The sequence below is a fragment of the Manis javanica genome, chromosome 2, assembly GCF_040802235.1.
Source record: "Manis javanica isolate MJ-LG chromosome 2, MJ_LKY, whole genome shotgun sequence".
Taxonomy (NCBI): domain Eukaryota; kingdom Metazoa; phylum Chordata; class Mammalia; order Pholidota; family Manidae; genus Manis; species Manis javanica.
The window spans coordinates 31,753,586-31,773,216 of record NC_133157.1 but is presented as its reverse complement, the minus strand read 5'-3'; the positions used below and the strand labels follow the sequence as shown (position 1 = coordinate 31,773,216).

Sequence of the window (19,631 nt, the reverse complement as noted above, 5' to 3'; positions counted from 1 at the left end):
ACTCTAGTCACCACAATGCCCAGAGGTTTATAAAGGCACTGGCTGCAAGAATTCCAAGTGTGCACCTGGAGGGACTGCCTGCCAGGGGTCCAGCTGTAAGTGGGTTTCTTTGCAGAAACGTGGGTACACTGCTGGCACCTTATAAATACTCAGGAAGTGGGGCAGGGAGTACCACAGGCCACACTTCTGCCTGTGTTCCTTTGACTGTGGGGTGGAAAATAGGGCTATAAAAGTCACTTACTTCTCCCCACAATGGTCTCCCTGCTATTTGGGAGATGTCACACTGTGCAGGTGGCTGTCGCTTGCCTGGGTCACAGCTCCTAAATGTCACATTAACAGACTCTGCTGGGAGCTCCAGCATCCCTTCTCTGGTCTTTTGAAGTCTTCAGCCCCAATCAGCTCCTGCCGCTCAGAGGCAGAGACTCTGATTTATTTATTTGGTGTGGGCAGGCAGCACATGAAATATGCAGGCTGACTGGAATAAATCCTCAGGAGCCGGGAAGTGTTGTGGCTGGCACCCCACTGTGCCCCCAGCCACACACATGCCCCTCTGACTCAGCACCAGAATATTCTTCATCTTCCTACTACGACCATAATCACCATAATCTCAGGTTAAGTGAATGCTCGGAGCCACACACTGGGCAGCCACCAAGTGGGCACCTGAACTTGGGTCTCCTAGTTCTGAGTCAGTGCAATTTCACAACCCATATGGAGCAGGGCTGCTGGTCATTTAGCCCATATTTACTGAATGCCCACTGCATGCCAGGCCCAGCCCGAGGTATTCTATAATAAGGAATCCCTCAAAAGCAGCAGTGTAGGTGGTAAAGATTAGGTCATCTCCTCATTTTTGACCAAGGTGGCCTTGGACATCGTGGCCACTGAAAGATGCTTATGCTAAATCTCTTAATCAGTTCATTCATTCATTCATTCAATAAACATTGACTGGGTACTTATTATGCGCCAGTCTCTATGCTGGAAGTTAGTGATACAAAGATCTTAAAAAATACATAATCTCTGACCTTGCAGTTTAGTGTCTGCTGTCTGACCAACCCTACCTGGGTGGTAAAATTATTCCCATTTGCAGATAACACTTCCCTTACAGCACATGCCCTGTTAGCAGGTGGCTGTGACTATAAAATGGGAAATTTTAGAGTGGATATGGGGAGTAAAGAGGAGAATTAAGGCAGTTTCTGGCTTGGGGCCTAACTCACAGCAAGTGTTTGATAAATTTAGTTATCTGAGTCATGATAAAAGTCACTGTGAGCTATTTGCTAGGTCCCTAAACTCCCTAGGTTTCCTTACTGCCATCATTCCCCACAATGTTCCCTTTTGCTGGAAGGTCACTTTTTCTTTCCCTCACCAAACCAGCATACCCTAAAGGCTCCTCTTCCAGGAAGCCTTCCCTGAGCACTCCTCCTCCCCTCTGAGCATCCCCATTGTGGGCCCCTAGTGCTGGAGCTACACCCTAAGTGGTCTAGTGCTTCCTGCCAGCCGGTTGGTTCCTGAGCAGAACCTGAAGCCTTGCTTCTGACTTGCTAGGCAGCATAGAGTCTTATCCCCTGCTCTGCCTGGGGCCCCTCCCAGGTCTGCAGGTAGAAAGATGGTGCTCCCTGGTTCTTCCATTTGTCCGTGGTCCACATGGTGGCCAGTGATAGGTGCCCAGTGCTTTTAAATGTTAACTCTTGGGCCCCTTGTTAACTCTGTCATGCAAACAATGCTTTTATTTGGATATAGATATACTCATTCAGATATTGACAGGGCCTTGCAGACTCCACGTGGACCTGGGGACTTGTGGACAAACTAGAAAGGTCCCCTGGGGTCGGGGTGTGTGTGGAGGAACTAAGCAGAGGTAGAGGGGCCCCAGGGTGAGGTCTGTCACTGGTTGGTCTTCCGGTCCCACAAACTCTGCTGCAGGGTGCCACTGACTTACTGTGTGGCCAAAAAAGAAGTTAAGGGGATGCAAGACATATACAAATGCAACAGGTTATTTGCACCTAGAGCACCTTTTTTCTCTTCTTTTTGGCTAACTGCCACTGGTCCTTCAGAATTAATCACAGATGCCACCTCTCCGAGGTAGCCTTCCTAGAATCTGCCAGGTGGAGCCAAGTGCCCCTTGTCTGAATGCCCTTGTCACATATCACACCCAGCTGGGGTCCTGTGTCTGCTCCCCACTGGACCAGGAGCTCCCTGAAGGGAGGGACCACATCTTCCCCATTTCAGCCAGGACACCCTCTGTGCCCAGGCAGGACCTGGCATGCAGGTACCAGGAAATGATTGTTAAGAAACTTCAAAAGCCCAAACCATAGGAAAAAGGAAGCATTTATCCATATCAAAATTAAGAACTTCTGTTCAACAAGGACTTTAAGTTTATAGACAAGTGACTGAATGGGAAAAGATATTTGCAAAGCCAACAAGGGACTGATATCTACAGTATATAAGGAACCCTTACAAATCAACAAGAAAAAGACAGTATCCTCAAAAATGGTTAAAGCATTGGAACAATTAACAAGTGGCTAACAAGCACAGGAAAAAATGCTTAAACCTCATTAATAATCAGTGAAGTATTTAAAACTAAGAAAATGATATTATTTTATCCCTTTAGATTGGCAAAAAATGAGAGCTAGGGAACACGGAGTGTCAGTGGGTGGGGGGACAACGGAATCCTCACATGATGGGGGTGAGGACAGGGGTGGGCACTGCATGAGCCATCTGACAGTGTTTAGGCATGTTCAGTGTTTACACACATTCTGACCCAAAACTGCTGCTCCTGGACACTTATCCTAAAGAAATACCCAGTGGGTTCCTAAGGGGACATGTACAGGGATACTTATTCTTTGTGGAGTCAGGGAGTAGAAGGTAACATGGGTGTTTGTTGCTAGGAGAGTAGATGGGTAAAGTGTGGATGCCCTCCTTGTCAATGACCAGGAAAGCCATGGGCTAGATGTACAAACAGGAACAGGGAAGCATCTCCGGATAACAAAGTGTTGAGCAGGAAAAAAAAACAAGAAGCAGAAAAAAATACATAATTTATTTGCATTGATGTAAATTTAAAATATATGCATACAAAACAGTAACCCACATTTTCCAAGGACACATACAAATACAACACATGCACTTTACACTTAGAATTTTGTCTTTCTTAGGGGAGGAGGAATTGGGTATAAAAATAAATGATGGAAATAAGCGTAAACAAACAAACAAGAGGGACTTTCTTAGACCAAAGATAACATCCCATGAAATGAGGAGAACAAAGTGTGTTCTAAGAAAGCCAGATTGTACTTTTCTCAAGAAGTTCTAGAGGGCAGTAATTCTGGGGTCATTGTCATCAGTGTCCAGGAGAAAAGAAAGAATTCAATAGTTACCATGGCCCTTCTATGTACTAGTCACAACCAGAAACATTCATAGCTTCATGTCACTGAATTCTCACCATCAGTCTCAAGGCAAGGAAACTGATCTCCTCTTATTTTACAGTTTAAAAATAAGTGCTGAAATGATGGCTCAGGGAGATTAAGCATAGTGCCTAGCTAGTAATGATTAGGCATGTCTGCTTCAAAGCTCATATACTTTCTACATGTTAGGGGATGAGTTTCCCATCACTGGAGGCATTCAAGCAGAGGTAATTTTGTAAAGGAGATTTATATAGATTCTCCTTCAACATGGAGACTCTATGGCTATACAAAACACAAGGTCTACTAAATAACTCTGTCTTCTGGGCTACTTTCCTTGGGCTCCCTGAAAGATAAGTCCTGCATATTGAGGGCTAGGAGGTATAAAGGTCAGGGGCAGGCTCCCAGCCTAAAAGAACGCACATTCACACATGTTCTTCCATTACTGCTGATCCTGCTGGTGTACCCTGCAGTTTAGTGGACTGTGTCTCCATTCTTAATTTATATCAAGCCAAGGGGCATCTGACAAACTGGCCTTTCCAGAAGCATGGTTTGGTGATGAGAGCTACAATATATGCCTGGACAGAAGAAAAAGGATACTGAAAACCAGCCTCAAGATACTCAAACTATGGTCAAACTAGCTCCAGAAGTTTTCTAGTAGGTTCTGGGAAATTATCTTGGTGCTTTTATAGGCACTGGCACTTGGCCAAAGAGACGATGAAGCCCCTGGGGGAGGGACTACATCTCATTCACCTTGGCTTCCCTGAGAGGACTTGGTAAGGCACCTGGCAGATGCTCAGGAAAAGTACCCTGAATAGAACTCTATCTGTTACCCCAATGACCAAATGGTAATTAATGTCTGCAAATGGGGAGGACAAGCCTACATTTCCCTAGGTGGGTTCTGAGTGACAATTCTGATACTAGAGAGTGTAGAGAAGACCCCATCCCTTCAAATCAGGTGCTGATATATGAAACTCCAAAGTGTGAGTCCTTTATGTTGTGTAGAAGCAGTGTGAGACTCTAGAACATTGTCATTCACCAAGAGTCTTACAAACAGACCTAATAACAGCAGGGACGGCAAGCTAGAGCAGCAGATGCTGAGGTTCATGAAGAACAGCATAAACAAGCCTCTAATCATGGCTTCACTCCACTTCCTTCCCTGCTGCAAATTTTGAGCCATGTTTAGACTTTGGCAGTAACATGGGTGCTTTATTTTCTTAAGGAAAAAACAAAAAAGCCAGTTCCCTAGCATTCATCCCCGTCTACACATGGTTTAGGGGAAGTCAGCAAATGACATGGGGGAGGGGTACTGAACTTGGAGTTGAAAAGGGTTTAAGCCATGGACCCCTACACTCAAGATGGGTGGCCAATGGGATGCTAATGCCTGCCTGCCTTACCTATAGCATGTGGGTCACTCAGAACAGTGCCTGAGACAAGAGTAAGAATGCACAGTTATTTGGGAGGTGATCCCAGAATGCACCAACAGGGCTGTGGGGAGGTGAGACAGGGAAGGGGAGATCAGGTAAGATTCACTAATGAGCAGGTTTCTGGGAAGGCAACTGAGGCAATTGAGAGGCCCTCTCTACCTGAGAGAGTGGAACATACCTCAGAGTTGCCCACCCAAGGGTAAAGGATGCTGGGGGCTAGCTAGATCCTCCACTTCTCACCCACCATTCTGCTCAGGGCTGCCCCTGAGCACTAGCTCCCTGGACATCTGGCCTGCTCCTTGCACTGGATCAGAGCTGCAGCTGCTCTGAATAAGATGCTTGTCCTGGAACTGTGGACACTCAGGGAAAATGGGCGGGCCACTCATGGCATCCATCATCTCTACGCTCTAGGATTGTCCTGATGGGAGGTAAGCGCTCTGAAAACCCTTGAAAATGGAGTAAATGGAGGGAAGCTGGGGGTGAGGAAGGTCATTTTTAGAGCTCTGAAGCCCTCCCTGGATTGAGAGTGTCTCAGCCTCAGAAGAGATCATGGGGGTTAGTCCTGGCACATTAGCTTAGAACAGTTCTGTTTATCCAGCACTCCTAAGTTTGCAAAAAAGGTAGTCTCTCTGGCCTGGAATGATAATGCCACCATTTTGAATTAGCTTCAGTTCACACTGTGTTGTCAAGACTAACTGCTATTTGCCAGACATTCTACCTTGACTCAAGTCCCTGGAAACCACAAGTCAATGACGATGTTCTTAAATTTCCACAAGCCATACCACTAACTGATTCAGTGAGCATTGATCAAGAGCCAGCCAGAAGGCAGGCAGCCTGCTCGTCATGTGACTAGCTTCCCATACTTGAGAGTTTGTAGAAAATCTCATTTGGCCCTTATACCTGCTCCAGGAGGCAGGCAGGGCTGGCTTTAGTGTCATCCTCAGCAGTGGCCCACCCATTTTTTCTGCCTGAGCGTCCACAGAAATTAAAGTTTAGGGAGTAAACTGACTTGTTCAGCGTCACTCTGCTGGTAAGGTTCAGAGCAAGGATTTGAATCCAGGTCTTTGCCTCCAAATTAACTCAGTAAACTTGTACTGGGGGCCTACTGAATGCCAAACACTTGTGCTACCAATCCCACGGCCCTGTTGTCAAAAAGTATAGAAGGCCCATGGTCTCCTGGCTCCCCTTTCAGTCTTCTTCCCAAAGTTGCCTCCCATTTCCAACTAATTTGTGTTTCTATTTTGCCAACAAGTTAACAGAGTTCCCTATAAAATGCTTCCTCTGTGGTAAATAAAAGGCTTTAGAAGGTAACTTTGTGAAAATGAGAAGCTGGAAAGGCATCTCAAGAGGTCTTCAGAGGGAGGGGGTGTAGACCCACTGCCAAGATCCCGTTAGTGAGTTTTGAGACAGTCTGGGTGTGAACCTAGAAGCAGACCCTGCAAAGGGGGCCCCCACTGCTGGGGCTGGCTGCTTGGGAGTCTGCTCTGTCATGGGTCTTGCTGTCCCACTGCCCTTTCTAAATAGAGGGCAGGAGGTGAGGGAGAGAGAAACAGACAGGGAAAGAGAGTGTGAAGGAGCAGTCAGAAAACACGGTGACCCTATTTAGAAGCCTTTTTGCAAGGTCAGTGGGTCAGTGGCATGAGACAATCTAGACACTGGTGACCCCAGCATGGGGAGCAGGCCCATCCTCTGGGTAAATTTGGGGAAGGGCCCAGAACACAGAATGTGCCAGCCCCTAGACATTAGTGTCAAGCCCACATGGGACACAGATGTGGTGCAAGGAGAGCGCTAGGGTACTGGTGTGCATGTGAGTAAAAGGGGAACACTGAGGTCCGGTCCCGGCTCTGCCACTCATCAGCTGTGTGCCCCTGGGCCTCAGTTTCCCATTTATACCACAAAGTAGTAGGGTGAGATCATCTGTAAGGCCCTGCCCCACTGACATCCTACATCTGGGTAAGTGTGGGGAACAGCTATACAGGGTCATCAGGTAAAAAGACACCCAGGGAGTTTGAACACACCAAGAAAATCTGGATTTTCTCCAGAAGAGTGTCATAATTTTTGACAAAGCTAATCATAATTGCTGCTACTTGCTGAGCAAGAAATACATGCACATATTTCTATGTGTTATCTCTTGGAGTTCCCATTTTCCAAGAAGGTAGGTAGGATTATATTCCTGTTTTGCAGATGAGGACATGGGAGCTCAGAGAGGAAGTCACTTGCCCGATGTGCTAGAGCACCTTGAACTCAGGTGGGTCAGACCTACCTCTAAACTGCTGTTTGCTACACTGCTTTCCCTATAAATGCCAGAAATCAGTCACTGGAGCTGGTGTCTAATCCTAACATAAGAAAAAAGAAAAGGCAATAAAATTGGCATGAACTTGTAGCTGTGATCAGCCAATCAATATTTTGCAAAATATTCTCCTGGAATGATATAATTTGAGAACTGGAAATGTGACAAGAGAATTTAGTTACAATCACTCAAAAAAAAATAGTATGTATCTTTGCCAAGATGCTTACTTTGTTCAACCAATGAAGAAGTAAGATTTAACAAATGAGAAAATAATTACATTTGCCTAAAATTACATCTTCTGTGCATGCCAGAGAGCTGACATGAGTTTCAATTACCTGCCACAGGAAGATGAATGGGTAAATCTACAAGATTGCCTTCGGAGCGATAGTACTGTACACCTCTCCTGATTGATCTGAATCCAGTTGGGATTTGTCTCAATGAATCTGAATAAGTGGATTACATTTCTTGCTTTCCCCTGGATGACTTTGGGATCTGCCCAAAGTGAGTGGACACAGAAGGCAGCTCTTGTTTTGGGAAAATCCAGAAACATCCAGATGCTGAAAAACACTGTAATAATGAATGTATCGTCTAGGGGTTTTGACTAGCAACCCTGCTAATGACCTCCCTGAGCTGAACTGAGGTGTCCGCCTGGAGGAACAACCAGCCCTACTCCTCACGGATGCCTGGATGCCCCCTGTGGGCTCTGACAAGCCCTCGCCCCCCTCTGGACTTCTGTTTCCTCTTTATCACAAGCAACTTGGTCTGGATGGTTTCTGAGGTCCCTTTCAACTCTGACAACAGAGAAGTCCAACAAATGACCTGGCTCCTTAAAAAAATAAATGGCCAATAAAAAGTGTGTGGGGATGCTTATACATTAAAAGAGATTAACGAGACACATTAGCCAGATGCAATGGCTGGACCTTGTGTACATTCCTCAACCTGTAAAGACGTTTTTGAGATATTCAGAGGATCACCACAGAATGGAAATGAAAGGGTGTTATTGTTAGATGTTTTGAGTGTGATGATAATATTGTGGTTGTGCTTTAAAATCTCCTTATCTAGGAGAAATGCAGACTGCAGTATTTATAGATTGAAATGAGATAATGTCTGGGAGCTGCTTTAAAATATTTCAGCAAAGAAATGGGGGGTGGGTGAATAAAGCTAAAGTAAGACTGGCAAAATGGTGATAGTGATTGAAGCGGGGTGACAGGTACACGGGGTTCATTATGCTCTTCTCTCAACTTTTAGGTCTGTTTGAAAATTTCTATAATCAAAAGCAAAAATAGTGCAAGATTTCTCAGAATATTGGAACTGACTTAACTTCTACACCCCTATACTTACATGAACTCTCAGAGTCATGTGTGAAGATTGAATAGGCCTGAGATGTAATGGAGTTGAGAAAAATGTTCTAAGTAAGTTGAAACTAATGTGTTCACAGAGAAGTGGTTTCTGTTGACTCTGCTTTCTCTTATCTGGAACATCATACTTTCAATTCTTTTGATGCTTTTTATTGCATAAACACAACATCCCTGAATATAGAATTCATTGACTAGCAAGAATAAGCATTAACAGCCTACCTTGAAATTGAGTAAATTTAATGGTTCCCATTCTCTCCCCATTCCGGAATACAACTTGACCCTAAAAACAAAACAAAAAACAAACAAGAACAAAAGAGAAATGCCACATTAGCCCAAACACTACTGATCTCAGCTGAAATTCATTAATTGTACAATGCAATTATTAATATTGGAAAAAAATAGACTCCCGCTGGACCTCAGGTGCAAAATTAAACTAATTGTTTTCAAACTGTTTGTAACTTTAGCTGGTAAATTTGAGGAGCACAAAATCAGTAACAGAACTAACACATGTGAATGAATGCTGAGATATGCATCATTATTACCACCACGACTGTTTATTAAATGCCCATGTGTCCTGTGTTATCCTGGGATGAGATCTTGCAGGGTGCTGGAAAGACAGAGGCAGAGGTAAGGCCCATGGAGCCTGGTCCTGACTCTGCTGCTGTGTCCCACCTGTAAAGATGTGTGGCTTTGCTGAGGCTGTTTGGCTTGAGGACTGGAGAGGAGCTGGTGGTCAGTTAATATTTCTTATTAAGGACAGAGACTATTTTTGTGAGTCCTTCTTGAGTGGTGACATCAGCTCCAATTATAAGGGCTACAGGGCAGCACAACATTGAGCTTCCTGAGCCAGCAAAACTTGACTAGTGTCACAGGCAGCTGAGCATCCTCTCATTAGGGACCCTGGGGACTACAGATGCATCATCTGCCATGTCGGCCTTGCTGGCTGATACTGGGCTTCTACATGCTGGACAAAAGAAACCGGAAACAGAAAGTGGGGGAGGTCTGTCCTTTCTGATTTATGCTCATCTAAAATTCTGCAACCATGCAAGGAAACAGACACGTTATATCACTGAATCTTGTTGACAACATTGAGTGGAAAGGAGGATGATCCTCATTACAGATCAAGAAACAAACTGAGAGAGGTTATGTGCTTTATAGAAAGTCATTTAAGTGAGGCTGCTGGGATTCAAATCTGAGTTTGATTTTAACACCCTGTTATTTTGCTAGGGCATGTTCTAATCCAGAAATAACTTCCTTCCTATCATTCCATTAAGGTGAAATTAGGAAAAGAAATTGTCTTAAAGGTACACTGCTGTGGATAAAGTGAAGTTTCCTATGTCCAGGATTTTCACTTGGCCCTGGTTGGCTAGCTCACTACACACGTGTGGGCAATGCATCATTATTGACTCTATATAGAGAGCCCTGTCCAGTGCTCTGGGCAACATGGTGGCACCGTTGCAGGGCTGCAGGAGGGCGGAGCAGAGGCTGGAGTGGTGGCAGCACCAAGGACAGAGACTGGGACAGCTGTGCGGGCGGAGAGGCCCAGAGGCAGAGACCGGCTTGCTGCACACACTTGCTCTGAGTGGACTAGATTTTGTGATTGACTTGCCACCATGGAAATAAAGTTGAGTATAACCCCTTGTCTTGCCAATGGACACCAGGCAAGTTCACTATGGATTCAGTGTGACCAAAGAAATGACAGTAGAATGTTCTTGGGGTGAGAGGGTTTATACCCAACTTTATTTCCACAGTGGCAGGTCAGTCACTAAAATCCGGTTCACTCAGAGTGAGTCTGCATGCAGCAAGTCCGTCTCAGCCTCTGGGCCTCTGTCCTCGGTGCTGCCATCACTCCAGCCTCTGCTCCGCTCTTCTGCAGCCTTGCAGCCATGCCACCGTGTTGTCCAGAGCACTGGGCAGAGCTCTTTATATAGAGTCAATAACAACATATTGCCCACACGTGTCTGGTGAGCTAGCCGACCAGGGCCAGGTGAGAATCCTGGCCACAGGAACTTGCATTTTATCCACAACCTTTCACCCCAAGAACGTTCTACTGTCATTTCTTTGGTCACATTGAATCCATAGTGAACTTGCTGGGGGCTGAAACCCATTGGCAAGACAACTGCTATACTCTCACAGCTATGCTCTTGCATTATCAGGTAACATCACCTGATAATAATATATGTATATATTTTTTCAGATCCCACTGAATTCTTGGGAGGAAGCTCCAGCAAGTCTCATCACTTGATGGAATCCCAAAGTCTGAGGTCCTGCAGCTTTTGGAACAAAGAGAATCACTCAGCCTGTTCTCAGAATGAGAAACACCTCCTAAGGCCACTTTGACACCTTTTTGAAATCCTGTAGACAGCTGTGAGTAGTATCTGAAACTAATGCCCACTGAATTCTATATTCAGGTGATGGTAAGCAATTCCCTGGAGTGTGAAAACACTTCAGTGTTAAGGTGAGACAGGAGCTGCGATTTTATTTCGAGGGATGATTGAAAAACATAGAACATCTTCCAAAAGGATCATTTTTATGCAAATAGAGTACTTTGCATGGATGGGAGAGATGCAGACATTGTCCACTAGAAGGACATCTCTTTGTTTGACAAAGGTGGAGATCTAATTCAGCCATCTTCTGCCAAGCTTTGAAGAATTCCAAAGACGTCTAGATATAAAAAGTGGACAAATTCTGCAGAAGCTTTGTCAGTCAAATTAAAAAGTATATGAAATGGTATTCGCAGTTAGAATGACACCAGAGTGGAGAATGGGGTGGGGATGAGAAAAGTCTCCCTTTAACTTTTTTTGGTATTTTCTCTTTAGTTTTTAAACAAAACTAATTAGTCTATCTTTGAAGTAAGACCATCATACTTTATTTTACTCACCATGACTATTTTTAATCAATAGTAGCTCCTCCCAGCATCTTAATTTCTCAGGCAATGCAGCCAAGGGAGGTCAGCCTCTGAGTATCACGCGCCTCACGCACCTGGGTTCAGAGTTCCCTCAGGCCAGTTCCTCAACACCTGAGCTATGGCCCCAGCATGGCTCTTGGTTAACAACAGGCATGCAGTAAGTGACAGTAGTAATTTTTGTTTAAAAATGTTTAATAGCAGAGAGCTGAAGTTAAAACGATTTTAAGTGCCAGGAAGCTCTCCAGCCCTCCGATTCTCCACATTTCATGACTTCAGCTGGCAAAGGGGTGAACTCTTGGGCTCTGTCTGAGGCAACCTTATCTCTCAGCAACATCAGCCCCCAAGTGACTAGTTTTCCAACCATGCGAGCCACTGTGTGCTTTACCAATGGAGAAACCTGAGAGTTCTGTGACCGTGGTAACCCGGCAATGATGGACACACAGGTGGCTGTGCTGAGGGTCTGCACCACAGAAGAAGCCAGAAGCCCCCTTCTGAGGAAGATGAGTCATGTAATTCTTTCCTGAAGGACTTAACCATGCACCGACTGGGTTTGGCCACTTAAACCAATTCTGCTACCCTGATTGTGGCTGACTGGACAGTGACAGCCGTCCAAACAAGATAACCCTGATACAATAGGACACAGAGAAGGCCACACACCAAACATGAAATTTTGTGATTTACACCAATTCTGATTTACACAATTTACATGAAATTCTGTCTAATAAGTGTCCTCCATATTGGAAGGTGTTCCACAAACATTTACCTGCCCTGGGCCAGGTCCTCTTACAGGTCCTGTAAGCAGGTGCTGATTCCTGCTTACAGAGAGCTTCATATTTGATCAGGAGGGGCAGACAAAATAAAGTCGCCAAGAAATGAAGAAGATGATTTCAGTTAGTGAGGAGTGCTGCAAAGCAAATAAAAGTGGGTGGGCTGAGCAGGTCAGTGGTATAGTCACGAAAGACCTCACCAAAAAGGTGGTATTAGAGCTGAGGCCTGCATGGCAAGAAGGAGATGCTCCAGGAAAAGGGAAATGCTAGGGCAGGGCAAAGGTCCTTAGGTAGGAAGGATCAGAAAGGGCTAGACAGGTAGGCAGGTCACAGCAACCTGGAGGCCAGGAGGGGGCTTGGAGGTGGTTCTAGGTGCAGTGAAGAGCCAGGTGTGCGCAGCATAGCAGGGCAGTACTACCATCTGATGAAACGGTTTAGAAGATCCATCTGGCTACCTGATAGAGAATGGACGGTAGCCAGCAAAGGAGGAGCAGGAAAACAGGGGGCTCTGGCAGCAGGGAGACCAGGCATGCAGGCCACAGCTTAGCTTGGGGGGCAGCAGATTCTCTTTCTCACCTGCTCAACTGCATCACCGAGGTGACTGAGCACCAGGGCCTGAACAGCAGGGGCTTGCATTCTGGTCCTGCCATCCCTAGAGGTGGGCACTCTGGTGGGCTGACATGTTGTCTCCATCAGGATGGAGGCCCTCGTAGCATCCTGGCTGCTGGACAGCTGTCCTGCACCCAAGGGGAACTGCCTCCATTCAGATTATGCCTTTCCCTGGGGATAGCCTACATCCCATGGTCAGTGTGAAGAGACATAGTTCTAGTCCCCTAGCCTCAATTCAGGTCACTGTGAAGGACCACGGGATCCACAGGTCCCACGGGATGGCTGAGGCCATGACTGCCACTGCATCACATTTCAGCTTGTCCCTTTCCCTGGTCCTGCTTCATTTCCTCCCTTCCAGATTTTGTTCCTGAGAGCACTCTCTGATAAACTTCCTGTACACAAATCTTTGCCTCAGAACCTCTTTTCTGGAGAGTCCGACCTAGGACACCTACCATCAAAGGTCACAGGGACCAAGTCTTTCTTGCAACCTGCGGGAGCCTGAGTGATAGAGCAGGGGGAGCCCAGGTGGTGGGCCCTGAGTGAGGTCTACATGGCAGCCAGGCTGCTGCCGACTTCCCTGGGCCTGGCATTCCAGCCTGGTCAGCCAGGCAGACTTCAGTTTCTCATGCCCCAGCTTGAGTGGTTGATGTTTCCCTTTTTCTCTCCACACTCATATCCTTTATGTACATAGAAATGCCATGACTCTCCTGAAGCTCCTGCCATGTGCTGTAACTGAGGATCACTCGAGACCGATCCATGTGATGCATTAAATTCCAAAGCAGTGGAGTTTGGCAGCTCTGGCTGGCGTGTGGCTGCTATCTGTCCATTGGCTTACAGTCCACACTCAACTCTCCTATATCCTCCTCGGTGTTGCTGGGGCTCAAAGCCCAGAAACCACATTTCCCAGAATCCTCTACTGGCTGGTTTCCATTTAGGTTCTGCTAATGAGAATCATTCACAGGAAACAAGAAAGTATGCATAAGGGAAAAGCTATTTTTTTTCTGCTTTGGTTGCTCCAGCAGGAGCTCTGCATGACTGCAGGTGTCTTTGGGCCCCAGCAGCCCTGCAGCGTAGCAGGATCTCTGGGGTGACTGCTCAGTGGCCAGTGGTAGGGCCTCAACAGCAGCAGAAACAGCAGTGGCAGGGGCCTCACAGGCTAGTGGGCTTGGGTCACCGTTATTTTATTTGCATTCAAAATCTGCTCTGTGGCCATTTCATATAAACTCCTCATAAGTTGCAATCTATTATCAATCAGCATGCAGTCGAGAAAATAGAAACCACTTCAGGCGTTTCACAGGCAAGGGCAACACCATTTCCCTCCAGCCCAAGGGGCTTGGTAGTTTTCTGTAAATACTTATCTCTGGTGACAGCAACTACCTGTTTTCCTTCTCCATTCCTTCCAAGGAAGTTGTAACCAGTACCCTGTATTAATCTCCCTCTGAAATGCCTGAAGTGCTTTCTACTTTCTTGACTGCATGCTGATTGATAATGGATTCTAACTTCTGAGGAATTTATAAGAATGACCACAGAGCTGATCTGGAATGCAAATCAAATAATGGAAACCACAAGTGGATAATTTATAAGGTTTTTTTTTTTCCCCTGAAAGAGATGCTGCTAATGTCAAAGAAAGTAGTCTGTTTCATAGAAGTCGATCCACACTAACAGTTCAAGTTGAACTGGGGTCAAAAAAGCTGCATTTTCTTTTTCAGAGAAATGTTCAGAATGCGTAGGATAACATGGAAAAAAACTTACATTTCAGCATTTGCCAAACAAGAGGAAACATGCCATCACTGTGACCTTGGACAGTGTCACTGAGTGTCCCTGAGCATCATTCTCCTATTTGAAAAATAGACAGAATAGCACCTACTTCTCAGGATTGTTTGGGAGAATCAAATAAGACAAGTATGAAGAAGGCATGATGCACATTGCCACACATAAAGGATAACTCTTTATAATTCCTCCGGGTAATCTGAGTTAGCAAAATTTCATCTGATGTCAGTCCAGAAACCCCAGAAAATCAGTGGAGAGTGAAATGTGCACTAAGGATTCCAGCAGCCAGTGGGATTCAGCGGCCTATTCTGAGAAACATTAATTCTGTTTCCACTACTCATCTTTAATGTTTCACTACTAAGCATGAGTAAAATTTATTCCAGTAACAGTTTATGAATTGTACAAGTCAAGCCCTACATTGGAATTTTTTGTCTCTTTCAATTTCACAGCAGAGGGCAGGGGTGCCCTGCCTTGGAAAATGACCTGATGATGTCAGGCTGGGGCTGGAGGCTTGTCAGTGAAGACCTGCTTGGCTCAGCCTAATGACGGAGAACCCAGGCCTGCTGAGGGATACAGTCTCTGAAGATCACAATGCTTTTGGGGGAGGATTTCCATCCTTAATATGACCACTGTGCTCATGAATCCAATTGCACTCAGTTGTGTTTGTCTTTGGGCCGAGTGAACACGCATGCTCATCTGAGTGTTTGATTTGTGCTCTGGGGAAACAAGATCTGCCCAGACATGTCATACAGGCAGCAAAATCTCTAAGGAGATGGAAGCTGAAGGTGATAGGGGACCCTGGGAGCCACACTGCTATCTGTGTGGATGATCCAGGCCCATCTTGGATGCTGCTGCTGCCAGCCCCTGACCCAGAGCAAGGCTGGTCTTGACTGAACAATGAGGAATTTAGAAAACACTGGGGTAAGATTGCTGGTCAGATTTTCCATATAGGGTAGAGATCCTCATCATGTAGGTTTGAAGATGAAGGTGCCTTCTGTTTCCCAAGGAAGGCAGGACTTAAAAGAGACATTGCAAACAATTGGATCCATCTACCCACATGTCTTGCAAAGGTGAAAAATACTCTTTCTCTTCATGTCCCTTGGGTTTTAGGACAAGTCATATTTTGCATACTATTTAAAATGTTTTCTTACATGAAAATGTTTTGATAGACCAATCACTCTAGGAAAGTATTCATTAAGTCTTGAGCAGTAGCTTTGCAAGACATTAAAAAGAGGGTCAGGATGGGAAGTGTGGCCTGCCCCACTACCACCCTTCTGCTAGTGGGCAGTGAATGGAGGGGCAGCCTTCTGAGGGACCATGATCAGAGGGCCCACAGGATTCTAGTGATGCCCAACCGCAGAACAAGTGATGGCCTAAGGCTGGGTGCAATGGAGAGGAGTGGAGACCAGGAGGAGATGGCTGGGTGGATGGCCCAAGAGAGGTGGGACCGACTCCCTCTTTTTCCTTCCAGCTATCATACAAGAGAAGGTTATTTAAAATAGCAAAATATCAGAAATGAATGAAATGGCCAGGAAACAGGTCAATGGTGAAGTAAACTGTATAACTAAATATTATGATACATGTATTCCATCAACCAGCACTACTGAGCACCTGTGTTGGGCACATGCCAGGCAGGCACCAGATCAAGGGTGGGCAAAGTCAACATGGTCCTAGATTTCTTGGAGCTTGTAGTTTGGTGGAAGACATAGACATTAAACAATAAATACACTGATAAATACATAATTATAAAACTATAACAAGTGATATGAAGGAAAAGAACAGAGTGCTACAAGAGAGAACTGAATGAAATGTGACCCTAATTCAGACTGTGGATCAAGGAGGGATTTTTCTGGGGAGGTGATGTTTGTACTGAGACCTGTCTGAGTTAGCTAAGAGCCATGGGGAGAGTGTCCTGGGAAGGGGAATTGCAAGTAAAAAGGTCCTGAGGCAGGAAAGAGACTGGGAAATCAGAGGAGCTGAAACAGTGCCAGTGGAGCTGAAAGTGGTAATTGAGGAGGAGATGAGCACAGAATGTGATTGGCCAGGTGGACAGGTGCAAGGTCATGCAGAACCTTATAGGCTGTATCAACAACGCTGGGCTTAATTTTGAATGCAAGGGGAACCACTGAAGGGTTTTAACCAAGGGGTGACTTTATCTAAGTTACAAAGATTTGAACATATTTTAAAAGTTATAAAAGACTGGAAAAAGTGATGTAACTAGCCAGATATGAGCTGGTTATTCACCAAGTCTATTTCCTGTTCCTCCTGGGCACACGAGTTTGATGGCATTTTCCAGTCTCCCTTATGCTTAGGTGTGGCCATGTGACAGTTCTAGCTAATGGGATGTGGGTAGAAGTGATATAGGCCAGGTCTGGCACATGGCAACCTCCCATAAGACCCCCATCTGCCAAACAGATTCACAGGCTCTGTCAGTGAACAGTGGGGACCTGAGGCAGGAGAGCCTGGGTCCCTGAACTGTCATGTGGAGAGGCTGTCCACCAACCAGAAACATCCACTTTAGACTTTGCATAAAAGAGAAAAAAATTTTTACTGTGGTAATCTACGAAGATTCTGAGATATCTTTGTTATAGCAGTGAGTGTTATTTATCCTAATACCATAATATAAGTAAAAAACACAGGATAAAATTGTATATACAATATATTCACTATTATGTAAAAATCACTCCTATTGAGAAAGGATGTTAACACTGGTTGGTCTTGGGTTGTGTGATTATGGCTTTTTCTTCTTTTGCTTTTCAATAGTTTCCAATATTCCATAATGAACATGTTATTATTTTACTAACAGGAAAACTTCACTAAAACTTTTTTTGAAAAGATGTTATAAGGAGGCACAGTTTTTTTTACAGGCAAAAATAGCAACATCATTACCAACAAAATAATGCTCCCTCTTGGAATAGATTAATTTTTACTGACAGCTTCAAGTTTTCCTGAGTAAGAGCCAGAGATCTGCGTAAGCAGAAACACATTTTCCTCTCAACTTAGAGTAACGGAAGAGCAAGAGCAAGGGGTCTGAAGCCACAGATTCAGGCCGTGCTCTGCCATTGTCCATGATGGGAACCTGGACACGTCCCTTCTCATCTCTATTCTCAGGTTTCCCTCTGCAGAGCCCGCAGAGATAGCATTCTTTAAGTCATTTTTAGCTCTAGAAACATTTGTGTATGTTATCTAAGATTTTTTTCTCTCGGGTTCTCCTTTAGTAATAAATTCTCAACAGCAAACTCCAGTGGGATGCCCTATGTATTATGATTATCTCCACTTTACAGATGAGAACACCGAGAGGCTGAGAGGTTAAGAAGTTTGCCAAGGGTCACATAACCAGTAGGTGATAGAACTGGGACTCACCCCAGACGTGTCTGTTTTCAATCTCAGGCTTCTAACTACATCCTGTCTCCCTTTGCAAGAACCAGTCACTGGTCAGAAAGTGAGCTCTTTGCAGGGTATAAGAGGAGTCCCAAGCAGCCCTGATACAGGGGGAGGGAGTAGAGTAGAATAGGAGGCAGGGGAGGAGGAGGGGAGGTGGCTAGTTAGGGATGTGTTGGTCACTGTTTAGCAACTGGCTCTTTGCAGGGGGAGGGGGGGAAAGGGCTCTAATTTGTAGTGTTTGACAATTTCCAGGGTGTAAATACCCCCACCAAAGCCAATTTTTAGCCGTCAACCATTTGACAACTGGCTCGCCAATTCCCCACAATGTAGCTGGCCCTCAGCCCCCAGGGAGTCTGTGGGACCCACTCCAGCATAGCGGTGGCCGGGCCAGTCCTCTCCGGCTTCCTCATCACAAACGTGCAGAGGAATGCCAAGGACCTAGTTTTTGCCTGCACAAGGGCAGGGTGAAAGTTCCTCCTTAGAAAGGGCGGAGGGGCTTCAAACCCGAGTGGGGACAGCTGGGGAGAAGGGGCTTGTGGTGGCTCTCTACCTGTTGTCTCAGCTCAGACGGCCCTTCCCCACTGGGCTCTGGGGCCCTGGGGTCCGGCCTCAGCCTTGGCAGGACTCCCAGGCTCCTTCCCATTACCGTCTGCCACCAGGAGGCTCTGAGGGAGAGTGGAAGGTGGAGGAGGAGGCCTGTGGGTCTCCACTTCCTGCTCCCGTTGGGGCCCTGCCTTCCGCTTCCTCAGGCCCTTACAGCACCTGTCCTGCTGTGCCAGGGCGCAGAGGAGTGGCAGCCGGAAGGCATCGGGCTGTGAGTTGTGTGAGCCTCCTCTGAGCTCCTGGTTCTGGAAACCTCAGCTCTTCCTTTCATTTCTCTAGGCCCAGGGTTGGTAACTGCTTCTTTCAGCAGGGTGTCTCTGGGACTGCCTTAGTGTTCGTTTTATCCCTTCTCCTTCCGAAGCAATTAAACAATTCCTTGTATTAAATCTGCTGTTTGAAATGCCTATTGGGTTTCTGCTTTTCTGGCTGGACCCCCATCCTTGCTATCATGTGTCCCCCTGCAGACTCGGTCTTCCCAGCACAAGTCCATATGTCAGGCTCCAGTTAAAAGGGACTTCTCCACTCATGTCCTTGGCTGGGTGGTGCTACCTGCCCTGCCCCGACCCCATGTCAGAGGGTGGCCGACTCCGACCTCCGCACCCTGAAGGGCACATTGTAATTGCCTCCCCCTGCACCCAGGGCAGAAAGGTGCTCTTTCCTCTTCAAGGCCTAGGAACCAGCGGGAGCTTTCGCTAAGTCACAATGTGTTGAATTCAATGAACTAGGCTCCCCAGTTTCGGGGGGTACTGGAACACTCAGGAAGAGCTGTGAAGGAGAAGAGGAGAGAAAGGACACTGGCCAAATGCAGACGCTCAGTTAGCTCCATGATGTGAGAAGCGCAGAGGGAGGTGAGGAGTGGCCCAAGGCAGAGGAGCTGGTTCTCATGGAGACCAAAGGTTATCACAGGTTGGGAGATCAAGACACCCCTGTGGGCTATCGGTTCTGGGGCACTGTGTCCCTCAGGCCAAATGATGTTTGCTGATGCTGCTTCTTTATAATTAAGCCATAAATGGCTCTGGGCTTAAAGTGTGAAGTTCAGGGTTCTAGTCCCAGTAATGTCACCAACCTCCTGTTGGCCATAATTATGTTCCTTCCTCTCTCTGGGTTCAGATTTCTGACAGATAACAGG

At 46.1% G+C, this 19,631-nt stretch overlaps 1 protein-coding gene across 1 annotated transcript in view; it reads right to left on the bottom strand.

The window, feature by feature from the left end:
- GABBR2 (gamma-aminobutyric acid type B receptor subunit 2) overlaps positions 1-19,631 on the bottom strand; it is a 328,260-nt gene that overhangs the window by 82,193 nt on the left and 226,436 nt on the right. The window contains exon 8 of the mRNA XM_073227151.1: positions 8,681-8,741. Coding sequence (XP_073083252.1) covers positions 8,681-8,741 — 61 coding nt within the window. The remainder of the gene's footprint in view (positions 1-8,680; positions 8,742-19,631) is intronic.